Source organism: Myxocyprinus asiaticus, chromosome 22 (assembly GCF_019703515.2).
Source record: "Myxocyprinus asiaticus isolate MX2 ecotype Aquarium Trade chromosome 22, UBuf_Myxa_2, whole genome shotgun sequence".
In the NCBI taxonomy this organism is placed as follows: domain Eukaryota; kingdom Metazoa; phylum Chordata; class Actinopteri; order Cypriniformes; family Catostomidae; genus Myxocyprinus; species Myxocyprinus asiaticus.
The window spans coordinates 30,509,925-30,534,148 of NC_059365.1; the positions used below are offsets into that span (position 1 = coordinate 30,509,925).

Consider the following 24,224-nt stretch of genomic DNA (forward strand, 5'->3'; position numbering starts at 1 on the left):
ACAAATATTGCTTTGTACCCTATTATTGGGGATGAGGAAATTACTTGAACCCTTACCTCTTCAAGTCACACAATATCGAATGCAATTTACTGTTTTAAAAATGGAATAAAACACAAAGAATACTGTACTTGTGTAACGTTGTTGAATGCAGACACACAACAAAAGACTGTCTGATTGAGACTTTAATAGATACTTAAAGAGGAGTAATCCATACACAAGATCCCACAATTGACCAATTCAGTGTTCCAGTAGTATGATCATTGATGACTTAACAGACAGCATTTCATTTTGTTGAAGAAAAAAAAAACAATTTGAGCAGCGGTTTGTGTGAACTGAAAATAATGACAAGCACCTAACCAGTGTACTTTCTTAAAGTATACTATTTTGGAAATTAAAATAAACTTCCCATAATTGCATTTGTAAAAGCTATACTACTTTACCACTTCATTTGTAGTGATCAAAGTTCCTCTGTGTGCATTTGAAGAAAGTATGAAATAAGTGCAATTACATGGTACTTTTAATTAGTGCATAGATAAGTTAATGTATTTGCAGTATTCTTATGAAATAAATGTATTTTAAATACAATTTGGTATATTACTTTTTCACTAGGGATTCCATAAATCTCCTCATATTTCCCTCTCAATCCCCCCAAAAAATCTGTAGATTCTGTGTGGGTTTAATGAATCCTAACGCTATACAGAAGATGGTACAGGCCACAACGTAGCCAAACCCCTGCCTGAAACTTATCACTCAGAGCTAGATACAATCTTTGAGGCCTTTGCTGATCAGCTCACATGGGACCGTTTGCCCTCTGCCTCTCTCCTCTTCTCTCCCCCTCTTACTCACTTTCCCTTAATCTTTCTTTTGGTGCAGCTGACTTTCCTTTCTAGGGTCCTGTCAAAATCCTGTCTGCTCCAAATATGATCATGGCTGGTCAAAAGACTTGGGGCTCCCTGAGAAAAACACATTAACAGGCCATGCACACCTCTCTATCTCCTCCTCTTTCTCTTATACACACATGTGGAGTGGTGGTGGTGTAGTGGACTAAAGCACTGAACTGGTAAGCAAAAGGTTGTTGGATCAGTTCTCACAGCCACCACCATTGTGTCCTTGAGCAAGGCACTTAACTCCAGGTTGCTCCAGGGGGATTGTCCCTGTAATAAGGGCACTGTAAGTCGCTTTGGATGAAAGCGTCTGCCAAATGCATAAATGTAAATAACTGAGTCTTTGTGATCCAAGCATGAGTGGCATTTTCTTAAATGCCTCTCTGGTCCTACATTTGCATCTAAATGTAAGGATAGCCAGCTGACCATAGGAAAAACACCTGCAGGAATGATCGATACAACTCGACACACATTTTACATTTTCCACGTTCAGTTTCATGTGTAATATTTACCAAGAGCGAGGCCAGAAGTATCCAATTGAGTGGACCTTGGTGAAACAGGGTGGACCTCTATTCTGTGCCTAATTTCATTGTGAATATAATAAATTGTGCACATTTCCTCAGCCAATATGAGTCAATATTTGCTCATTTACAGTTAGCTAAATACTTAGAGTTGCCTAATTTCAGGTACAATAACAACAATTAGGCCTATTTGTTTTTGAACAATTATTAAGTTAATTATTAGTAATTTACCTTAATAGGTCATATTGATGCAATGAAAAATGAAATGGCCATAGAAATAAATATAATAAATTAAAAAAAGAGATATGATGCAATAAACATTATTATTAGACACTTTTCAGTCCTCTTGTATTGCACAGGTGTTGGCTATTTCCCCAAAGATCGAATTTTTAAAATCTGACAACTCTCCTTTGGCTGACATTCTGGGCTTCATGGAGCTGCTGCAATGTTGAAAAATATTTCTTTTGATTAGTAGTGTAATGTAAAATAAAAGGTCTGGTGAAAAACGTGAGTGCATCAGATGTTCTATTTAACAGCTGTCCTATAGAGTTGGGAAATGTTATTCAAATAGAGGCTAAAGATTAGACAAGCACAGAAGAGAAACTTCTTGTTCAAGAACCATTTCTGAGGTTTTAGCTACTGAATTATGACACATATGACAGTTCATCTGTCGTCCCAATGTCCTTACATTCTGAGATGGTCTGAGATCATATTCAGCATCTCATAAATGACACTTCCTGCCAATTGTTCCCAGATTACGAACAGGGAAGAAATAGTGAGAACTCGTCATATGCGCGTGCTCCGAGACATGCTGCGTGCGGGAGCACCAATAAAACTCTAAACACACAGCGCATCAGAGACGCGCATCGACGACTTTTCTTTCATCTGTTTTTCAAAATATAATCAAGTGTGCTTCTTCAAGCATGTGTATTTGTGTCTAATGGCGTTTCTTGTCATTTGTCACTTCGAGACTTCTTACAGATCGCCTGCCACAGTTGCAGGTCAGTGGCGTATCCAGGACATTTTTACTGGGGTGGCCAAGATGGGGCACATACCTAGTGTGGGGTGGCGATACCGGGAGAACCTTTATGAATTGCACATGATCAAAATGTGTAAATATTGCATTGCTTTGCTTCAACATCTACACATGTAGAATAAATGAATTCTTAAACTCATGTTAGCATTCACTGAATTGTTTGTATTCAATATCAGACTGTTGTTTGAACATTTGACAGTTTTCTATTCCTGTTCTATTTCAACCTATTACAGTTTCTGGGAATCTCTGGTTTTATTTTTAAAATAAAAAATTCATTTTTAAATCAGTAATTGTTTAGGAAAAGTCAGTTACACATTTTAAAGAGCTATTCTCATTGTAGAGAATTAATCTGCGTATAATATCAGGTATAGTGTATAATCATAAAAAGATACAAGTACAGGTGATAACTGATTGAGGCGCAATTCAACCAATCATTCAATCAATTATTCATTCATTTATTAGCTATAACTGCACTGTCCAGCAGAAATATTGTTAAATTGGGTACAAATCAGTGTGTGAAATTGGCTACGAGGGCTTATAGGTGTCTGTCTGGAAACCCCAAAATTGCAGATTGAGCTCTGAATACAGTAAAAAACAAAACTCTATTTACAGTGACTACTCAGGTTTATTTTCCACATGTTCTGATAGCTTCAATTACTTTGAATATTACCAAATAAAATATTTAGTCAAATCATTTGCAGCATTTAAGTGCAATTTGCCCTGGCTCTGCATATTTAAAATGTCAAATAATACAAACTTTTAAGATTTTATTGGTCTGACTGACCAATAATATACATAAAGAGCTCATAAATAACTCATGTAAAGATTTAAAGTACAGTCACAGCACAAACCCTTCCATTTCACACACAGGTTAGCCATATATATAACTTTAGCTATTGAACATATACATTTGTAAAACGCTTTACGCACCTCCGTCATTAAATCAGAAAACACGGCATTTCATATTTCATGTCAATATAAAGATAACATGTTGAATGTGGTGTAGGGTCTAGCTTACTCTTTAACCTAGCTACTGTAACAATGAAAAAATGTTTTCACATTCACATGGAAATTCGGGAAAATTAAACGTTAGATTAGATGAACATACCTCTCAAATAACAGCTTTCTTTTTGACCACAAATCGACGTCGTCAACTCATTGGAAGTTGGAGGTAGACGCTAGCTCGTGTCAGCTTCGTGCTTCTGAACGACCTTTATACTTCAGACCTGGCGCCCGCTGCGCCCGCGACCTGCGGCACCTGCCTGGCCACCCACGGCCTGCCCCTCCCGCCACTGATAAAAGAACAGCTCACACAGCTTCAGTTCCACCACTACTGTAATGGTCAGAAATATAAAACTGACCCTGGGTCAGTGTGGCTCTAAATCAACAAATGACCTGAGATGTCATCTTTGATTGACAGGCGTTTCTATTGGTTCTTCGTTCTTGTGTTGATGAACATGATGAACTACCAATCAGTTCTGGGGTGGCCACAGGTTGGCCAATGAGCTTTCAGGGGTGGCCCAGGCCACCACAGGCCACCCCCTAAAATCGCCACTGTTGCAGGTAGATGACGACCCATTTCAGTTCACCATAATCATATAAATCGTTTTATCTGAAATAAAAACAAATGTTTCTAACTATATTTATAGCAGGAATATGATGATTATCTTGCATGTGAGATATTTTGCATTCAACAAAATGCAGTTTCTTTTTATTTGCAAACCATTCTTATATTCCTGCAGTTTTGATTGGGTGGACCAGCCATCAATCTGGGTGGACCAGTGCCACTCTGGCCCTTATGTAGCCTCGCACCTGATATATACAGTATATATTCATGTGTAAAAGTAATTCAAGGTGTATTCGTAGGATATTTTTGTAAATGGAAGTGTAATTCTTCTCCCCCAGCTGTTATATAAAATTAAACCGCTCTCTGGAATACCTCATTCTGGTCAATCGTGGCATTTTGCAGTCAAATACATTTGTATAATTACTGCATAACTGTATACTTGACCAATATCCAAGACAAGCTATTTCCAACATACCTGTAGTGCTAGTTTCATGTTTCTCCTACAGTATCACTCAGTGGCCTCTTATATATTCTGTTTACGAACATAATTCACCAGAGAAAAGATGAGCATTATTTATGGGTTTATAAGTGAAACTAAGTTCTCTCTCTCTCTCTCTCTCTCTCTCTCTCTCTCTCTCTCTCTCTCTCTCTCTGCAGAACCTGCAGCTGCTAGGGGCCACAGCCATTGAAGACAAACTGCAAGACAAGGTCCCAGAAACCATCGAGACCCTCATGAAAGCCGACATTAAGATCTGGATTCTCACTGGAGACAAGCAGGAGACGGCTATCAACATTGGTGAGTGTAGCTCAAAGAACATACAATACGTTGTTTGTATAATACATTACCAATCAAAAGTCTGGGCACAACTGACTGAATTTATTATCCTCATGATCTTAGAAACCTTTTTATCTAAGTTCTAATGTGCCAATTTTATGTACTTTTTTAAGGGATGAGTAGATGGTGAAGGACAAGCTTCCAGCATAAATGGGAACTTCTTTAATACTCTTTAGAAAGCATTCTATGTAGATATTGAATTGCATTGCATTGGATTTGTTGAGAGAATGCCCAGAATGTGCAGAGCTGTAGTGTAGTCCAGGGGTTTTCAAAGTTTTCAAAGTCTTCAAAGCCCCCCCCCCCTCCCCATATATTTATATACTATATATTGATTTAAATACATAAAATAATAGTGTATATACAGTAGGCTTTTACAGTAGCTGAGTAAATACTAATTAAGATAACCTTTGCTAAATGTTTGCCCCAGATCATAACACTGCCTCCAGAGGCTTGTACAGTGGGCGCTTTGCATGATGGGGGCATCGCTTCATGCGCTTCACTTCTTACCCTGACGTGCCCATTGCTTTGGAATAGGGTAAATCTGGACTCATCAGACCACATGAGATTTTTCCATTGCTCCACAGTCCAATCTTTATACTCCCTAGCAAATTGAAGTCGTTTTTTCCCATTAGCCTCACTAATAGGTGGCTTTCTTGTGGCCACACAACTGTTTAGTCCCTATCCCGTAAGTTCTCATCGCAATGTGCATGAGGAAATGCTCTTACTTTCACTATTAAACATAGCCGTGAGTTCTACTGTCGATTTTTTTATTTTTTTTTATGATGTGACTTCAAGCGATCATTCAAGATTTTGTTCCGACCACATTTCTTCCACGAAGCTGACAGTTCACCACTATCCTTCCAGGTTTTAATAATGCATTGGACTTTTCTTAGCCCAGTTCCACTGATTTAAACAATCTCCTTAGTTGTTTTCTTTGCTTGATGCAGGCCAATAATTTGCCCCTTCTGAAACACAGTAACATCTTTCCCACAACCACAGGATACGTCTTACGACATGGTTGTTTAAGAAATGAGAAGCTACACACTGCATCAGTTAGGGTTAAAAGAATTTGTGCCAGCTGAAACATATTAATACATATTAATAAAGATTGAAATTGCTATATGGCCTTGTTCAGTTACTAAACCTTAAAAGGCTGCATTTAAACTGCAAAAACAGAAGTGCATAAATGTTTTATAAGTACTAAATAATGTTTTTTCATATCAGTCATGTTATCATATTTCATTTTTTGTTATTTTTTTTTTTTGTTTACTTTTTTACCTTTCATGTCTTCAACTTATTCAATGTTCATTGGAAATGATTTATTGTTAGAACAGTGAAAAAGCTCTTTGTTCATTTGTAAAGCATTCCTAAGCAAAACAGTGATCTGTTGACAAAATAAGGGAAGTTGCAAAATATCGGTATCATATTGGCCTGTAGGTTTTTGTTAAAATCGGTATCGGCATCAGCATCGGCCAAAAAGTTTCATATCGGTGCATCCTTAGTATTGTCCTATAGTGTTACATTATCAAAATTCATCATATTTCAGACGTTGGAGCAATTCACCAAACGGCAACCTTAAATTCAGTCATTGGGCAATGCGTTATACTCTAGTGCATGATTAACGGCTATAAATATTTCTGTTTATAATATGAAACGGATTTTGCATTGTTTTTATTAAAAATACTATAGGATCACTTAACTTTTTTAGCCTATATTTGTTATAAACTCGCATCACATGAGCCAGTCTCCATCTGTGAAACTAGACTTGTCACAAGCACATGAAGACACGTCGACCCGGTAGTCATGTTGAACTGGTAATAATGAGCACGTTGTGATTTTGTTCCTATGTTTTTGTGCACATGCACTCTCTGAGCGAGAGCAGGGAGATTTCATGAGAGCAGCTTAGTTTCACGCTCGGTCAACCGGTACATTGATCGCTCTCGCATGACATGCATGTGCTATCGACATTTAACAGTAATATAATGCCACAAAAGTACAGTTCATTAAGCTGCACTACTAAGCTTTTCATTTTCATTAATCTTCACAATACATTTTTACTGTGATTAATTATGTTTTGATTTTACCTTGTGGATTTATCATCATTCTCCGCACCTCAGCTCAACGTGTCAGAGCATAGCACTTACCGCAAGGCCATGGCTCCTACTTGTTTATCTTTTAAAGTTATTTCTTGACACATCATGTTAATACATTTATCTTTATTTCATATTTTATTTCATTTTCTTGTTTAAGTTCTCTTCAGTCATCATGTAAATAAGTTTTCAATTTGATAGAAAAGGTGCATTAGGTTTTCGCTCTCCCTAATTTAAATGATCAAAAATATGCACAATCCTTCCCCAGACCTCTCTCTCTTACACTCAAACAAACACACCCCTTTCCTGACTGGCTGTCGCACAGGTACAAGTTGTTTGGTTTCTTTTCTTCTCCAAAAAGCTGACACAACGAATGTGTCCCTGACCCACTAATCTGTCCCCCCACCTCCACCAGATCTGAAACAGACCTGGGTCCCCCTCCCATCTCCCTGTGATGTGGCATCGCCTATTAACCGGACAGCTGCACGACTAGGAAACAGGCCTCACGTGAAACGCTGTGGTCAGAAAAACAGATCCTAATTGAGTGTAGTCTGTGGCCACATACCAACACTGATCCTGAATCAGCCCATTGTGTCCACTGAGCAGCTGTGCAGGGGCTTGAAAACGTACCCGCTTAGAGGGGAAGGGATGTTACTGGACCTCCGCTTGGCCGAGGCGCTCTGTAAAATACAGATGCCCATCTCAGTATTTACTTTGTATTTTTACTTTTTTCAACTCGTTATTCGTGGAAAAGCAGTATGCAAAGGTTATGCACAACTTCACTTCAAGAGCAGAGATGAGAGTTGCCCAGTTAGCACTGATTCCACAATATTTGCTACAATTAAGGCTTATTTGACATTAAGTGGCTCAGGTTTGACCAATGTCCCTTTAAGGCAAGTTGTGCCACAGACAATGCTCTTGGTAACAGTCCCAGAAGATGTATATATGTAATAGGGTGATTTTCATAAAACCTGGCTGAATTTGGTATGGTATACTACCATTATTATTTCTGCCATAGACAGACATGGCAGAAGTAGTAAAAGTAGTATGCCATTAAGCACATTTTACCCACCGATTCTTTACCTTAATGAGTCCAGACGTTACACTTTAACTATTTCCATTGTTTTCAGTGATTATTCTCATTATTGTAACGGTCATTAAAGATGCAGTTGTACAATGTTTTTTTTCTTTTCTTTTCTTATTATTAAAGTCAGTGAAAAATGGGCATACTACTATGGTGTGTAAATGCTTCACAATTGAAATAATTTATCTTTTTTTTTTTTTTTTTTTTTTTTTTACATTATGGTAATGAGAGTAGCAGAATGGCAGTAGTCATGTCATAAAATATCGATTTATTGATTATTGATCAGCATGTTATTTTATAAATACATTTTTGAGGCATCGATATATTAACATTAGCCGACATTTAAATTAGAAGCCAAAATTGCGTGCTTCACTGGTAGTTTGCCTTCTGTTAATTGTTGTCTGGCATAATAGCATTGGGAGACCACAAGAGGCGGTCGTGGGTAGGACAAGGCACAGTCCAAACTAAGTTGTGGATCTAGTCACCATACATGCAAACTTTATGAAGGTATTTGTACTTCAAGTATGAACAAGAAAAAAAATGACATTGAGGAGTTTGCAGGTTAATGTATGAAACTGGTTTATTTGCGCATACTGAACTGTGATAAATTATTATGCAATTTCTCTGTATGTACAGTAGCCTTGAAGAAAAAAGCTTAAAATGTCATACTTGTAACTGAAAATACATTGTGTAGGCTATATGATGGCTAGAGTAATAATCTTTGTCCCTTGATAATGATTTGGGTCATAATGATTTTTTCACATCAGTCTACACACCATACCCCATAATGACAAAGCAAAAAAAAAGAAAAAAACTGAAATATCACATTGACATAAGTATTCAGACCCTTTGCTCTGACACTTGAAATTTAGCTCAGGTGCACCCCATTTCTCTGGAGCATCTTTTATGTTTCTACACTTTGATTGGAGTCCATCTGTGGCAAATTCAATTGATTGGACATGATTTAGAAAGGCACACACCTGTCTATATAAGGTCTCACAGCTGAAAATGCATATCAGAGCAAAAACCAAGCCATGAGGTCAAAAAACTGCCTGTAGAGCTCAGAGACAGCACTGTGTCGAAGCACAGATCTGGGGAAGGCTACAAATTTTTTTTTGTCTGCATTGAAGGTTCCCAAGAGCACAGTTGCTTCCATAATTCTTAAATGGAAGAAGTTTGAACAACCAGGACACTTCCAGAGCTACCCAAACTGAGCAACTGGGGGAGAAGGGCCTTAGTAAGAGAGGTGACCAAGAACATGATAGTCACTCTGGTTGAGCTCCAGAGATCATGTGTGGAGATGGGAGAAACTTGAAGGACAACCATCACTGCAACACTCCACCGATCTGGGCTTTATGGCAGAGTGGCCAGACGGAAGCCTCTCCTCAGTGCAAGACACATAAAAAAGCACCTAAAGGACTCTCAGACTGTGAGAGAAGCAAGATTCTCTGGTCTGATGAAATGAAGATTGAACTGTTTGGCCTTAATTCCAAGCGTCATGTCTGGAGGAAGCCAGGCACCGCTCATAACCTGCGCTATACAATCCCAACAGCGAAGCATGGTGGTGGGAGCATCATGCTGTGTGGGTGTTTTTCAGCTGCATGGACTGGGGGACTGGTCAGGGTTGAAGCAAAGCTGAACCCAGCAATATACAGATATATCCTTAATGAAAACCTGGTCCAGAGCACTCAGGACCTCAGACTGGGCTGAAGGTTCTTCTTCCAACAGGACAATGACCCTAAGCACATAGCCAAGACAATGCAAGAGTGGCTTAGGGACAACTCTGTGAATGTCCTTGAGTGGCCCAGCCAGAGCCCAGACTTGAACGCAATCGAACATCTCTGGAGAGACCTGAAAATGGCTGTCCAGGGAAGCCTGTAAAATCTGAAAATAATGGTATCATTTCGCAGCTTTGCTGTATTTTTCAGGCTTGTCCAGTTAATAAAAAAAACTATCAAAAAGGTGATGAGCTCTTAACTGAAAGGTGATACTATACCATTCTTACAGCCGCCATATTGAGCAATTTCTCCTATTAATTTTTTCTAGGAGCGGTCCATCTCCTACCCTTTATACTGTCCCTGCTTTGACCCCTAAGTCATATAAGGATGCAGACTAACGTACCAGACAGCACCACACAGTGAGGTTTGGCTAATTTTTAGCCACATAAGGGAAACAAATTAACGAAAATTATGTTTTCATTTTTAAAACATGACTGCATATGTTAAAACCACAGCAAGTTTATAAATGTAAGGTTTCTTCATTTCCCACACTTGTACTCTCCAAAATTGCATAAAAAAACTATCAGAAGTGAATTGAACCCCTGCCCCAGCACTGTGAAGTCAAGCTCAGTTTAATCTCGGGTTAGCGGGCACTTAGAGCTATTTGGCAGCCTCTCGCACAGAGTACATGAAACCGCTCCAGTTCTCTCCACACTAGACCTCTGATTACCTTATTAATGTATCAGACCATTGAGCAGGGAGTTGGGCTGAAGACAGGCGAGCTAGCCATGCTGTGCCACTGTAAAACCTCAGAGATTAAAGCCCAAACAAACAGCATGCGGCCAACGCAAACAACTCAACATGCCCTCTTCTAACCCAAAACCACTGCAAACGGACTGAATGAAAACCCAACCTGTTACAGCACAGAGCCAATGCAATCACTGTGTGCAACATCGATGCCTCCTTTCCTGATTCATATTGAATTTTGCTGCATCATGCAGGTGTCTCTGTGTAAATCCATCCAGTCCAGCAAGGGTTTTTCAGTTCCAGCAGGTTGTTGATTGATGGTTAGGTGAGACGAGACAGCTTGTGGTCAGAATAAGGCTGAGGAAAATACGTCAAGATTCGGGTCACTGTTAGGAAACCAAAGCAGACTGTTTCCACACTGACAGGAAACTTGGGTGAATATGCAAGTTTGCAAACAGTAACAGGAATGACAAGACTGGAATTTGTTTACAGTAATGATTTAGAGGTGAATTGTGTTATTTATTAATTTTTTCCGTTCCAGGTGAAATTTCTGCACCACTAGCTTCACCAAATGTAACTGCGAAAATAATGTTTCAAAGAGGTGTCTCAAGCAGTCCCCCCATCTCAGTAGTGGTGCCATCATATCCATTTTGGGTGGGCCAGAATAAAATTATGGGTGGGCCAAAAATTTTTTACAATGGAGATATTTCTGTTTCAGTTTGAAACATATACAGTATGTTTGAAAATGCAAAAATATACATTGTTAGATTAAACTCTACAGGTTTAAACTAGAGGTTTCTACAAAGAACAAAGAAAATTATTTGAACCTAGCACATCAGTTTTTATTTTTACCATCTTTACATTGTATATACGACTTTGCTCACTATTTGGTTGGCCCACGGTTAAAAAAAGAAAAATGATGTAAAGGATAAAGTTAGTATATGCAGGCTTAGAATTTTTATTAAAATATCTGTTTAAAGATCAAGACAAAAGATCATGCCATCTCATACACAGTAATTACTGAACAACAATTTACTTTTTCAGTTGGGTAATTTAGGGATCTCCACACACACACACAGTTCCCCAGGACACCAATCGCCAAACACTGAGGTGTCGGAAACCCATTAAACACAAATGGACTTGTTCAGTCCTTTATATTGTTTAGACACATCCTGATGGATGATGGGATATGTAATGATTTTTATCACGCTGAAAGAGCCCGCTGTCAGCCTTCCAGTCGTGATCTCATATGAAGAGCGAAGAGTCAAATTAAACCAATGAGGTGTGGGAGTGTTCCACTCTGGTCTGCTGTAAACAGTAATCACAGAATACGCATTTCAGTCTGCCAATTAGTCATTTCTTTCATCTGTTGCTGTGGTTACACATCACATATCTATGTAATGTTGATTTATTATTGAAATACTAAGTTGCTACAAGCCATTCGTCATTTTTCAAATGCCAAGCAAGGTGTTTTTCTTCCTTGCAAACATACCGTATGTTTTCAGGCATAGTGAGAGGTTTAAGTAATGAGTTTTCTTTTTTTCCTGAAGGACACTCCTGCAAGCTGCTCACGAAGAATATGGGCCTGCTGGTGATAAATGAGGACACCCTGGATGTGAGTATGGAGACTGAGGTGTATGTTTATTTTAAAAAGCAGTTTCACGTCACCGTTTGTAATGCAAGCTCTAAGGACAGATGAAATGAAATGGCAGCTGACAGATCGCTTTGGCTCCCCCGGTGTGTAAAAGCATGTGATATAATTCCCAGTGGAGCCCCTCTTCCAGAGCTGTTACATATTTTATTTTGCGTTTTCATCCAAAGTGTTTACCTCACAGTTCAGTCGATGCTCTCTCTCTAAATACTAAAACTTAATACTAACTAATAAATCTCTAAATACTAATTACTAAAAATAAAATGTATAAATATAAATTTGTATTTATTCTCCTTTGTACAAAAGCACACACGATGCTCTTTGGAACATTCTCAAATCATGCTGGACAACATGGATCATCAGGTTTTGCACAAACGTATGGAGTCCATGGTAGCTCAAGTGTAAACGGTCATTAACCACCTGAGACCCGAGCATGACTGCTGTGTGCATTAAAAATGTATGGCAACATATGTGGACAGCAGGACTAAGTTCTGGAATTTTAAATAAAGGTATAGAAAGTCAGATTTTTTATTATGTTTCAAGGAGTGTTGGTTATTAATTTTTTTGAGACATTACAGACATTATATACATAATACATTAGGATTTGTTTTTGTTTTTTTGGGGTTGGGGGGGGATTTTTCTCCCCAATTTGGCATGCCCAATTCCCAGTGCGCTGTAGGTCCTCGAAGTGGCATAGTGACTCAATCTGGGTGGTGGAGGACGAATCTCAGTTGCCTCTGCATCTGAGACCATCAATTTGCACATCTTATCACGTGGCTTGTTGAGCGCGTTACCGCGGAGAATAGCATAAAGCCTCCACACGCGCTATGTCTCCGCAGCATCCACGCACAACTCCCCACGCGCCCCACCGACAGCGAGAACCACATTATTGCGACCACGAGGAGGTTAACCCAACGTGACTCTACCCACCCTAGCAACCAGGCCAATTGGTTGCTTAGGAAGCCTGACTGGATTCACTCAGCATGCCCTGGATTCGAACTTGCGACTCCAGGTGTGGTAGTCAGCGTCTTTACTTGCTGAGCTACCCAGGCACCAACTATAGTATTTCTAATGAAAACATTGAGCTGTTGTACACAATAGTGTACATTGTGGTTACCAGCGTGGCGTTTCGTGATAAACCGCTCAAATTTTTTAAATGACATATTGGATGAAACTAGAGACTCTTCTTTTGACTCAAAAAGGTTTCAGTGTAAAAACTTAATTAGGTTTCTTACTAGATGTAGTTTTGTTGCCATTTCTCCCAAAGACAAACTCTTTGAAATTGACGCCATGTTGTTTTGTCACATGACTAGGTGCATCGAAAGTTTTACCCTTTACTTACAGCACAGTCTCCTGAACTGAGATCAGTCATTTTAAATGAATTTAAATTATGCATTGCATATAGCGAAGCCAAAATATATCATACACTCGCACGAGGTTAAAGCAAAAGAGGGACATATCCATACTAAGTAATTGTGAAATATTGTCTTTTTGGTCACACTTTATATTAGGTGGCCTTAACTACTATGTACTAGCATTAAATACATACAAGACTATGTATTTACTGTGTAATTACATGTTGTTATGCTAAATATCCACATTTGCTACTACTGAGGTTGAGGTACGGGTAGGTTTAGGAGTAAGGGTAGGGTTAGGATTATGGGTTAGAGTTAGGTTTTGGGGTAAGGGTTGGGTTAGGGGTAAAGTTAACAGTGTAACTACAAATGTAATTAAATGTAGTTACAATGCAACAACATGTATGTACACAATGAGTACATTGCATCAAATGGTTAAGTACATAGTGGTTAAGGCCACCTAATATAAAGTGGGTCCGTTTTTTTTCTGTTTTTTTTTTTTTTTCAATAAAATTGTGCTAATGACATTTTATCCTGTTATTTGGTTTAGTTTGGAACATTTCTCAATAGCAGAGCAAAAATAGACTAAATAACTGGCCATATTGTACCAATGGTTGTTTTATGGAACTTTTGTATATAAAAAAAAAAAAATCACACTTGCAATCATGCTGTTGTACTAAATATTTACGCCCAAATCACAGCTGATATTCACTACAACAGCATTGTTTCTTGTGTGATATGGCTTAAATGTTTTATTAATAATATATTTATAATTGTTTATAAATATTTTATAAAGTAAAACATTTAACTTTTATTACATTTATTATTTAAAAGAAAAATGCAAAAAAGAAGCATTCACAAGTGGTCTTGACTTTTGGAGCCCACTGTAGTTGTACAGCTTGGTGTCATTTAAAAGTGTGTAAGGGGTTGTGTATTAAGAGCAGGGGTTTGGGACCCTCTGTTATACACACACACACACACACACACACACACACACAGTACAGGCCAATAACTCCCTGATGGGGAATCTCTGTTGGCTATGAAATGCAAAACCATCTGCTTTGAAAGAAGGAAACCATTTGAAACACACTCAAGCACACACACACACACACACACACACACACACCCTCTACAGGTCAGCTGGCCCCTGTAGGGAGGGTCTTGTCTGTTGTCTGTGGATGTTAAGGGCACTAGAAATCATTTCATATGACTCTCACACATGCAGCGGAACCCCCGATCGGGTGGTGCGTGTCCCGCTGCGAGGGGGGTGGGGTTTAGGTGATGACGGACGGCTCTCACTCTGTCAAATGGCTGTTTAGCATGATAGATGAAGCGAAGGAAAAAGGGGAGAGAAAAGAGAGACACACTCCATAAAGTAGACAGCCGCCATTTGAAATGTCAGTGCCCGAACTCCCATGCATATGCACATGCTTATACAACACACTTAAAGAAAACAAGGAGGAATTCTTTCTGCCGCTTAGTGCTCAGATGTGCGGCAGTGATGGGAATTGCCATGTTCTCACATTGCAGGAAAAAACACTGGAACAATGTGCCTCCCATCCCTTAGGTTCTTTTCTAGTCCTTTGCATTTAAAGGAATAGATAAATGAAAATGCTGTCATCATTTACTCAGCCGCATGTTGTTCCAACCTAGTACTGTTTTTTTTTTTCTCTGAAATACAAATGTTGGCAGACTTTTCCATACAATCCACTTGTCCAAGGACAAAAAAATAAGGCACCATAAAAGTAGTACATACAACTCATGCACTGTATTCAAAGTCTTCTGAATTTTATGGCTTCATAGGACTTCGAGTATAGTGCACAAATTGTATGGAGTACTTGTATGATGCTTTTTTTGTTCTTTTTGGAGCTTAGGATTATACATCACCATACATTTCGTTGTTTGGAAAAGAGCAGGCTGTATATTCTTTCATTCTTAAATGTATATAAAATATTTTTGGGGGTGAACTATCCCTTTAACAGATGAAAACATATAAGGAAAGACAAGATGGATGAAGGAGGCCCCTCATCTACCCGAGAGAGATGTCTGAGGTCTCCTCCGGACTTCGGAAAGGGGTTGATTATATCAGTGGAGGGAAATGCAAGATACTATGGGAAGGGTCAAAGAACAGTGACTCAATAATCACATTAAATTTGCGGCAGACCGAAGTCCCTTCTGCTGCTTGCAAATGAAAGAGAGCTATAGTGTGCAGAAAAACCCAGAGGAAGGAGAGAATGGAGAGATTGTGTGGAATAGTACAAAAGAGGAATGAAATGGAGCTGAAAATAGAGACACTGAAGAGCACAGAACGCTCTGTCATTAAATGCAATTTAAAGAGGACGTATTCTTCTCTTCTTTCACATTTTATTTTTACCCCTGTGGGACACTTTTAATGTTCATCAAGGTTTCTTGCGCCAAAAGTGGTCGTAATTTAGTCCTTGAAAAGAAAAGTAAAAAGCTTAAACTAATTTAGACTAGTCTAGAAGGTCATATGGCCAAGCTAGGCTGGTGGAGGCCAGCTCATAGTCTGGTTTTCTCAGTGGGAACATAATCAGTTTTACATTAAGTTTTCTCCTTTCCATGCTCCCTTTAAAGGTGCGTTCACACTGAAGAGATCACAAAAAAAAAAAAAAAAAAGGGTAAAAATATACATTTTCCGATGTAATCTTCATTTAAACGATCTTGACATTTATTTTTAAATCGCAAGATCAATCATTTACTAAATGTGCAACTCTCTACAATGCAAGTAAATTACTGCATATGAGACCAAATTTCACCCTATACAACTAAATATGTCTGTGATTAACCACTGGCTCTAATATAGTGGAGAAGTTCAGAATCCTTTCACTGCATGTTGAGAGTTCAAGTTTAATGTTTTCTGTGTAATGTGTGTCCAAAGACGAGATCCACACAATCCATTTGTCATTGAATGATGTCTCTTTTAAATTCCTTTTTGTTCTTTACAGTCAATTGTAGATCAAAGACAACAAAAAATAAACATTTAATTGTTATCACGAATATCACAAATGAGGTAAAGAAGCCATTTGGGTCCTTGTTAATATGCACTCATTTACAGATTCTCTTTACAGAACAGCTGGTTGCCTTAAAGAGACTGTACCGATTTTAGCATGTGTTCTACAAATCATTGTAAATATACTGCATATAAATAGAATAAATTATGCATTAGACAGTAAACATGTTACAAAATATTATATATTAAATTTACAGTGCTTTGAAAAAGGATTTGCCCCCTCCCTGATTTCTTTTTTTTCATACTAAATCGTTTTAGATCTTCAAACGAGATATATAACATAAAACAAAGGCAACCTGAGTAAACAAAATTCAGTTTTCATATATATATGTGTGTGTGTGTGTGTGTGTGTGTGTGTGTATATAATATATAATATTTTTTTTTATATATATTTTTTTTTTTAATTGAACCAAAAAAGTTATCCAACACCTATATCACCCATGTGAAAAACTAACTGACCCCTTAAACTTAATAGCTGGTTGTGCCACCTTTAGCAGCAACAACTGCAACCAAACACTTCCGATAACTGGAGATCAGACTTTCACAACGCTGTGGTGTAATTTTGGCCCACTCTTCTTTGCAGAACTGCTTTAGTTCAGCCACATTGGAGGGTTTTCAAGCATGAACTGCCCGTTTAAGGTCCTGCCACAGCATCTCAATCGGGTTCAAGTCAGGACTTTGACTAGGCCACTCCAAAACTATAATTATGCTTCTTTTGAGCCATTCAGAGGTGGACTTACTCCTATGCTTTGGATCATTGTCTTGCTGCATAATCCAGTTGCGCTTGAGCTTCAACTCATGGACTGATGGCCTGATGTTCTCCTTTAGGATTTTCTGGTAGAGAGCAGAATTCATGTTTCCCTCAGTTATTGCAAGTCGCCCTGGCCCTGAAGCAGCAAAGCATCCCCACACCATCACACTAGCACCACCATGCTTGACCGTTGGTATGATGTTCTTTTTGTGGAATTCTGTGTTTGATTTATGCCAGATGTAACGGGACCTCTGTCTTCCAAACAGTTCAACATTCGACTCATCAGTCCACAATACATTATCCCAAAAGGTTTGAGGATCATCAAGGTGTGTTTTGGCAAAATTCAGACGAGCCTTAATGTTCTTCTGGGTTAGCAGTGGTTTTCGCCTTGCCACTCTTCCATGGATGCCATTTTTGGCCAGCGTCTTTCTGATAGTGGAATCATGAACAGTGACCTTTATTGATGCGAGAGAGGCCTACATGTTGTCCTTTTTGTGACTTCCTGGATGAGACGTCAGTGTGCTCTTGGAGGAATTTTGGAAGGTCGTCCACTTCTGGGAAGGTTCACTACTGTGCCAAGTTTTCTCCATTTGGAGATAATGTCTGTCACTGTGGTTCTTTGGAGTCCCAGAGCCTTTGAAATAGCTTTTTAACCTTCCCAGACTTATGTATTTTTTGATGCATCACCTTTTTCCTCATAATTTCTTGAATTTCTTTCAACCTTGGCATAGTGTGCTACTGGGTGAGACCTTTTAGCCAACTTCATGCTGCTGAAAAAGTTCTATTTAGGTGTTGATTTGATTGAACAGGGCTTGCAGTAATCAGGCCTGGGTGTGTCTAGTCCAGCTGAACCCCATTATGAATGCAGTTTCATAGATTTGGGGATTTAGTAACTAAGGGGGCAAAATACTTCTTTGCACAGGCCCTGGGCCTTGGTATTGGATAACTTTTTTGCTTCAAGAAATAACATTATCATTTAAAAACTGTATTTTGTGTTTACTCAGTTTGCCTTTGTTTTATGTTAGATTTTGTTAGAATTTTTTAAACAATTTAGTATGAGATGTATACAAAAACAGAAGCAATCAGGATGGGGGATGGGGGCACATACTTTTTCACAGAACTGTAATATCATATTTATTGATGGAATAAATGGATTTGTACATAAAAAAAAGAGAAAACTAAAATGTGACATTGTGAAAAACCGAAAAAAAAATGTAATAAAGATTTTTGTAATGTACTTGGGTAGAATCCGTAATGTCCCTTGTATAATTAACAGCATTAGCCATCTTTCACTTGTAAGCAAAATAGACATTATAAATAAAATATACCCATATAAATTGATATCGAATCTAAATCTAATCGAGAGCTGGTGATTCGGAACTGAATTGGGAAATCCGTATCAATACCCAATCCTAGTTCTTACTCGACTGTAGCATCCAACTGTATCATGAGATATCTCATGTGAACTTCATTGGTAGTGGTCGCAGCATTACATCGCTGAGCATTTGCATAAAGTGAAATTCTGCTAAACTTTGTCGCATCGCAGCAATCACTGTCGCATTCACCTTCGCTCACGTTGCCTCAAAACGTCAACTTTTATGAGATCTTAACGCTTAGACTTAAACAGGCTTCTTTTGTGACCGTATCTTTAAGACCTCTATATGTAAATTGCCTCTGTTAAGATTGGCTATCATATGCATTGCTGTCATTTGTCAGGGTAAGCCAAGTTGCTCAATATTGGTACATATGTAGGTGATCAGTTATGTTATAACCATGATGATTTTTTTTAATGACCCGTTTTAGCAGCCTAGTTTTCATAAATGGTCTAGATAAATCTTGTTTTTCATTAGACAACATGAAATCGAGATTGACCTAGTAGGCCCTGTGACTATTATATAATTAAATACTCGCTTCTTCTCTTAGTCAGCATGATTATACTGGTCCACGTTATTTCAAATAAAATTATTATTATTATTTTTTCTTTTTTTTTTAATTAAAATTTAATGACTTTCTCCACTTCTGATACAACATTGTAAATCCCTCTTATTTTTTAACCCCTTCATTCCAGTGAACTGTCTCCATTCTGGTAGGTAACAACAAATTTTTACGATCCAAGCCATTCCTGGTTAAAATCAAGTCCAACACTTTTCCATTATTTTCTCTCATTGAATCTTCCTTTTCACAAAAAAATTTGTAATTATTACAGAAGTAAAAAAGCAGACTCTTTCCAGTTTTATGTTTGTTCGTTTTCATTCATTAGCGACTGTTTGGCTGTTGATAGCAACAGTGTTACAAGTGTATTCTCTCAAACTTCTGTAGCTGGACAGTTGATTCTGTCAAGCAGTAGTGCGCAAGTGAACATCTGTCTTGGAGTATTGATATTTGTGTCTGTGAGTGTATGTATGCTTTTGTAGTCTTCTATCTTTCATGACTTCATTCCATGACAAATGTAACCCATCCTACATATAATTCCGCTCTGTTTATAATGTCAGATTTCAGATGTCTCAGTCCAGGCATTCCGTTAAAAGGATTTCCTAAGCTTTTAAATCAGCCATTATCTACTGGATCTTGGCAGCGAATGGAAGTGCTGATGCACTGTATATTCTAACTGATGCCTTCTGCACACTTGCAAACCAAACACACTTGAGTCATCATGATCCAGTTTGCTAACACAGCCATAACACAGAGGCCTGTTTAGAGTCTTTGAACTCAAATGGCGACAAGTTGTAAGCAAATGATGACATTGTTTTATTGGTCCTTTTATTAGTTCTCATTTGTGGTCTTATCATGTGATCTTAAGCTGTGGCTGGCGTATACAGACTGCTGATGGTGCTGAAGCATGGGAATACTGTTTATTATACACACACACACACATGCACATGTACAGATCCCTTAGCGGGGATGGATGCCACATTTTAGAGAAGTTCTTACAGCTGCAGTTCCCTGTCTCTCTCTTTGAAACCTGAGGCCTCTCTCTCTAAACCCATGGCTTCTCTCTTAATATTTCCATTGAGCTTTGGTTTCAGAGCCTTGTTATGCCAGCAGAGGATTGGTTGGTCCCCAGGGTGTAATCTCACTGCCCTTAGGCATCTGCCTTCCTCAACACAAACACACACACATTTTCTCTCCTGGTGTATTTTGGGCAGTTTAGTTGCAATCTGCAGCATTGATCTCTGTTAAAGCTTTTCAGTTTAACAGTTACAAATAGCTATGGTGAGGTCTCCTCACACGTGTTAAGGGCCCAACTGGATCTTGGAAATGGCAGGAGGCATTTTCTCACAATTTTTCTACGCACTATGGCCAGAAACGTAAAACTTGGAGTCGCGTGGCGACATGCGGGGGTCGGACGTATGAACGACGAGCTCTGCGCACTTTGCTAGTTTTTAATTATTTTTGTATCATATTACTGTTCTGAGAAGTCAACATGTCAAAGAATTCAAAATCCTCGGGCTCTGGAGATATTAAAAGACACTTACGTGCTCAAGCTGATACCTCAGACAGGCCCGCAGACCAGGGACTCGGTTTGGACGGCGCGGCTGGAGAAATTCAGCGGCAACTGGCGAGCATGTCTGTAATGCTGGCGAAAGTCGTAGCGGACCTGGAGGATCTTGCTGTAATACGTTGATCGATTACAATGATGGAGGTGAAATTCTCTGAGTTGGTTACAAGGATCCGGGACGTCGAGAGACAGATCAATTATCTGGAGTCATCGGAGAGGGAATTAGCTGCTAATCCATTAGCAACCAAGATAGACTTAGAACACATTTGGGAGAAACTGGAAGATTTGGAGAAAAGTAATCGGCGAAACAAAGTCCGAATTGTTGGAATTCCTGAGCATGAGGAAGGCCAAGATATGGTGAAGTTCCTAGACGAGCTCTTCCCGAGTCTGCTCGAAATAACAGGTCATAAGCTGGAAATTGAGTGAGCTCACAGAGCCCCGGCTCAGAGATCCACTGAAGAAGACAGGCCCCGATCAATTCTGGCCAAATTTCTGAGATCATCCGATAAAGATCTCATGTTACGCGAGGCAAGGAGTAAAGGAAGGCTTTCTTGGAAAAACCACAGCATTTTCTTGTTCCCAGACTTTGTGAAATCGACGAGAGAAACGTGATCGATTCAAGGAATGCAAGAAACTCTTACATCAACGGAAGATCGCTTTTGCACTGATGTTTCCAGCCAAACTGATAATAGATACTAAGGATGGCCGCAAAATATTTACATGCCCACAGCAAGCATTGTCTTTCATAGAGACAATGGGGTGAATAAGCCATATGGTGTTTCTTACGTGGCCTCCAAGCGAGCTCGACTCGCTGAACATACACGTGACCGTCCGAGGAAGCTGACCTTTTTCGTTTCTTTTTGTGCTGGTTCCGCCTAGCGGCTGGAGTTTGTTTTGTGGAATAACACTCATTTGGGACAGTTGTGGATGAATTTGCTCATTCTTTGTGCTTATGCCTCCTATTGGCTGGAGTTTATTTTGTGGAATATTTTTTTGCAGGACATTGGAAGAATTAAGTCATCTGCTGCACTTATGAACAGCCGGCTCACTGAACATTCGTTTGACTGTCTGAGGAAACTGAACAGATTTTTTATTAATTTTTTTTCTTTTGTGTGTGCGTGTGTGTGTGCGCGCTGGTTCCGCTAGTGGCTGGAGTTTGTTTTGTGGAGGAACACACCTTCGATACAGTTTTGTGAATTAATCTACACATTCTTTATGTTTATTCTGAATATTGGCTGGAGTTTGTTTTATAGATTATCTTTTGTTGTGTAATTCTGTCTCACAAAATTTGTATAGAAACACCGGACTTGAGCAATCTGACGGCAAAGTTGTCGCGGGGGCTTTCGTACGCGTACATGGATTGTTTGAGTTTAGAAGGATGGACGCCGGTTGCTGCTGTCGTGCACGGGGTTAATACGCATGTTTTTTTTTTGTTTTGTTTTTTTTCCTTTTGGGGGGGGGGGGGGGTGTCAGGGTTTGATTGTTGCACTAATGGGGAAAGTGGTCTTTATCATTTTATTTTTGACACACAATCTATTTTTTCCTAATATGTCAAAATGTCATTACATTGATAAGTAAACATCTACAATTCAAATGTCTCAAACAGATTAAAGATAAATTAGGAAGAGTCATTATTGTTTTAGCAGAAATTCAGGGGCAAAGGTTGATTTTGGCTAACATTTACGCACCTAACGCTGATGATCAGGGCTTTTTTATAGATCTTGAAGGGATGTTGCAAGCCACTGGCACCCCTCATTATATAATATTGGGAGGAGACTTTAATCTGTTGATGGATTCAGTCCTTGATCATAGTGAAGCAAAAGTGTGCAAACCCCCTAGAGCAACACTGACAAATCTTGGTCTTACAGATATTTTGAGACTTTTGAACCTTTTTTATACTTTTTTTATATCTAAGTCCCTCATTTTATCTGTTGTGGATTGCTCAATTGGAAACATTTTAGTCTCAGATCATGCCCTGGTGAGTTTAGAGGTGTTGCCACATACGGAGAAGAAGAAATCATATAGTTGCTGCTTTAATTCCAACAAATGTTAAAGGCTGAAATTAATGTTTATATGGAGACTAACTGGTCCTCAGTATCCTCTGTGGGCGTGGCTTGGGAGGCACTTAAGGCGGTTCTTAGGGGTCAGATCATACAGTATGCCTCGTTCATCAAAAAGTCCAAAGCACGAGAACTTGTGGAGTTGGAAAGGAATATTAAAAGTGCAGAGGCAGAGCTGAAATGCTGAATGTTGTCTGATGGTCTCAGAGAATTGACCCGATTGAAATATAGATATAATACTATTTTGTTGTGAAGGGTGGAGTTTTGGCTATTCAGGGCAACACAGTCATACTTTGAGTCAGGGGACAAAGCAGGGAAGCTTTTGGCTAGATTTATAAAACAGAGAGAGTCTTTTTCTACCATTCCCTCAGTGAAATCTGCTGGTGGTGACATTTTTACATCGGCCATTGATATTAATAATGCCTTTAAAGAATTCTATCTTGATCTTTATAGTTCCAGGTCTTCATCTACTGATGAAGATATTAGAAACATTGTGGAACCATTAGAACTTACTAAACTGACGACTGAGCAAAAAAATTCTCTTGATTCTGAGATAACCTTGGAGGAGCTTGACGAGGTAATTAAGGCCCTGCCTACAGGCAAGGCTCTGGGGCCTGACGGCTTTGCCGCTGAGTTTTTTAGATCTTATGCTACAGAATTGGCCCCATTTTTGCTAGAAGTTTATACGGAATCATTAAAGAATGGAAAGCTTCCACCAACCATGACACAAGCCCGGATCAGACTGATACTTAAAAAGGACAAAGATCCAAGCGACCGTCCAATTTCCCTGATCCAGCTAGATGTTAAAAATATTGTCAAAAATCCTGGATAACTGATTGAGTAAAGTTATGACACCTCTTATACATATAGATCAGGTGGGGTTTATTCGGGGCCGCAGTTCTTCTGATAACATTAGGCGTTTCATCAATATCATGTGGTCAGTGGCGAATGATCAGTCTCCGGTCACTGCCATCTCACTTGCCACTGAAAAGGCGTTTGATATGGTAGAATGGGATTAACTTTAAGACTTTGGAAGTATACGGGTTCGAGAATACTTTTATTGGATGGATTAAGTTACTTTATAGACACCCGATAGCAGCAGTACAAACAAATTGATTAATTTCAGATTATTTTAATCTGGATAGGGGCACTCGGCAGGGTTGCCCTCTTTCCCCATTATTGCTTTGTCTTGCCCTGGAAACATTAGCAGCCGCGATAAGGGAAGATGATTTTCCAGGGGTGGTGGCGGGAGGTATGACGCTTAAGCTTTTGCTTTACACTGATGATATTTTACTATTTGTCCCCAACCCCACTAGATCTATGCCTTGCCTTCACAGAATTATTGATTCCTTTTCCAAGTTCTCAGGATACAGAGTTAATTGGTATAAATCCGAA

At 39.0% G+C, this 24,224-nt stretch overlaps 1 protein-coding gene across 4 annotated transcripts in view; it reads left to right on the forward strand.

Moving 5' to 3' along the window:
- The window catches only part of LOC127412608 (probable phospholipid-transporting ATPase IA), a 211,888-nt gene that overhangs the window by 113,029 nt on the left and 74,635 nt on the right, over positions 1-24,224 (forward strand). For all 4 annotated transcript variants that reach the window (XM_051649090.1, XM_051649091.1, XM_051649092.1 and 1 more), the window contains 2 exons: positions 4,666-4,804; positions 12,033-12,097. In XM_051649090.1, coding sequence (XP_051505050.1) covers positions 4,666-4,804; positions 12,033-12,097 — 204 coding nt within the window. The remainder of the gene's footprint in view (positions 1-4,665; positions 4,805-12,032; positions 12,098-24,224) is intronic.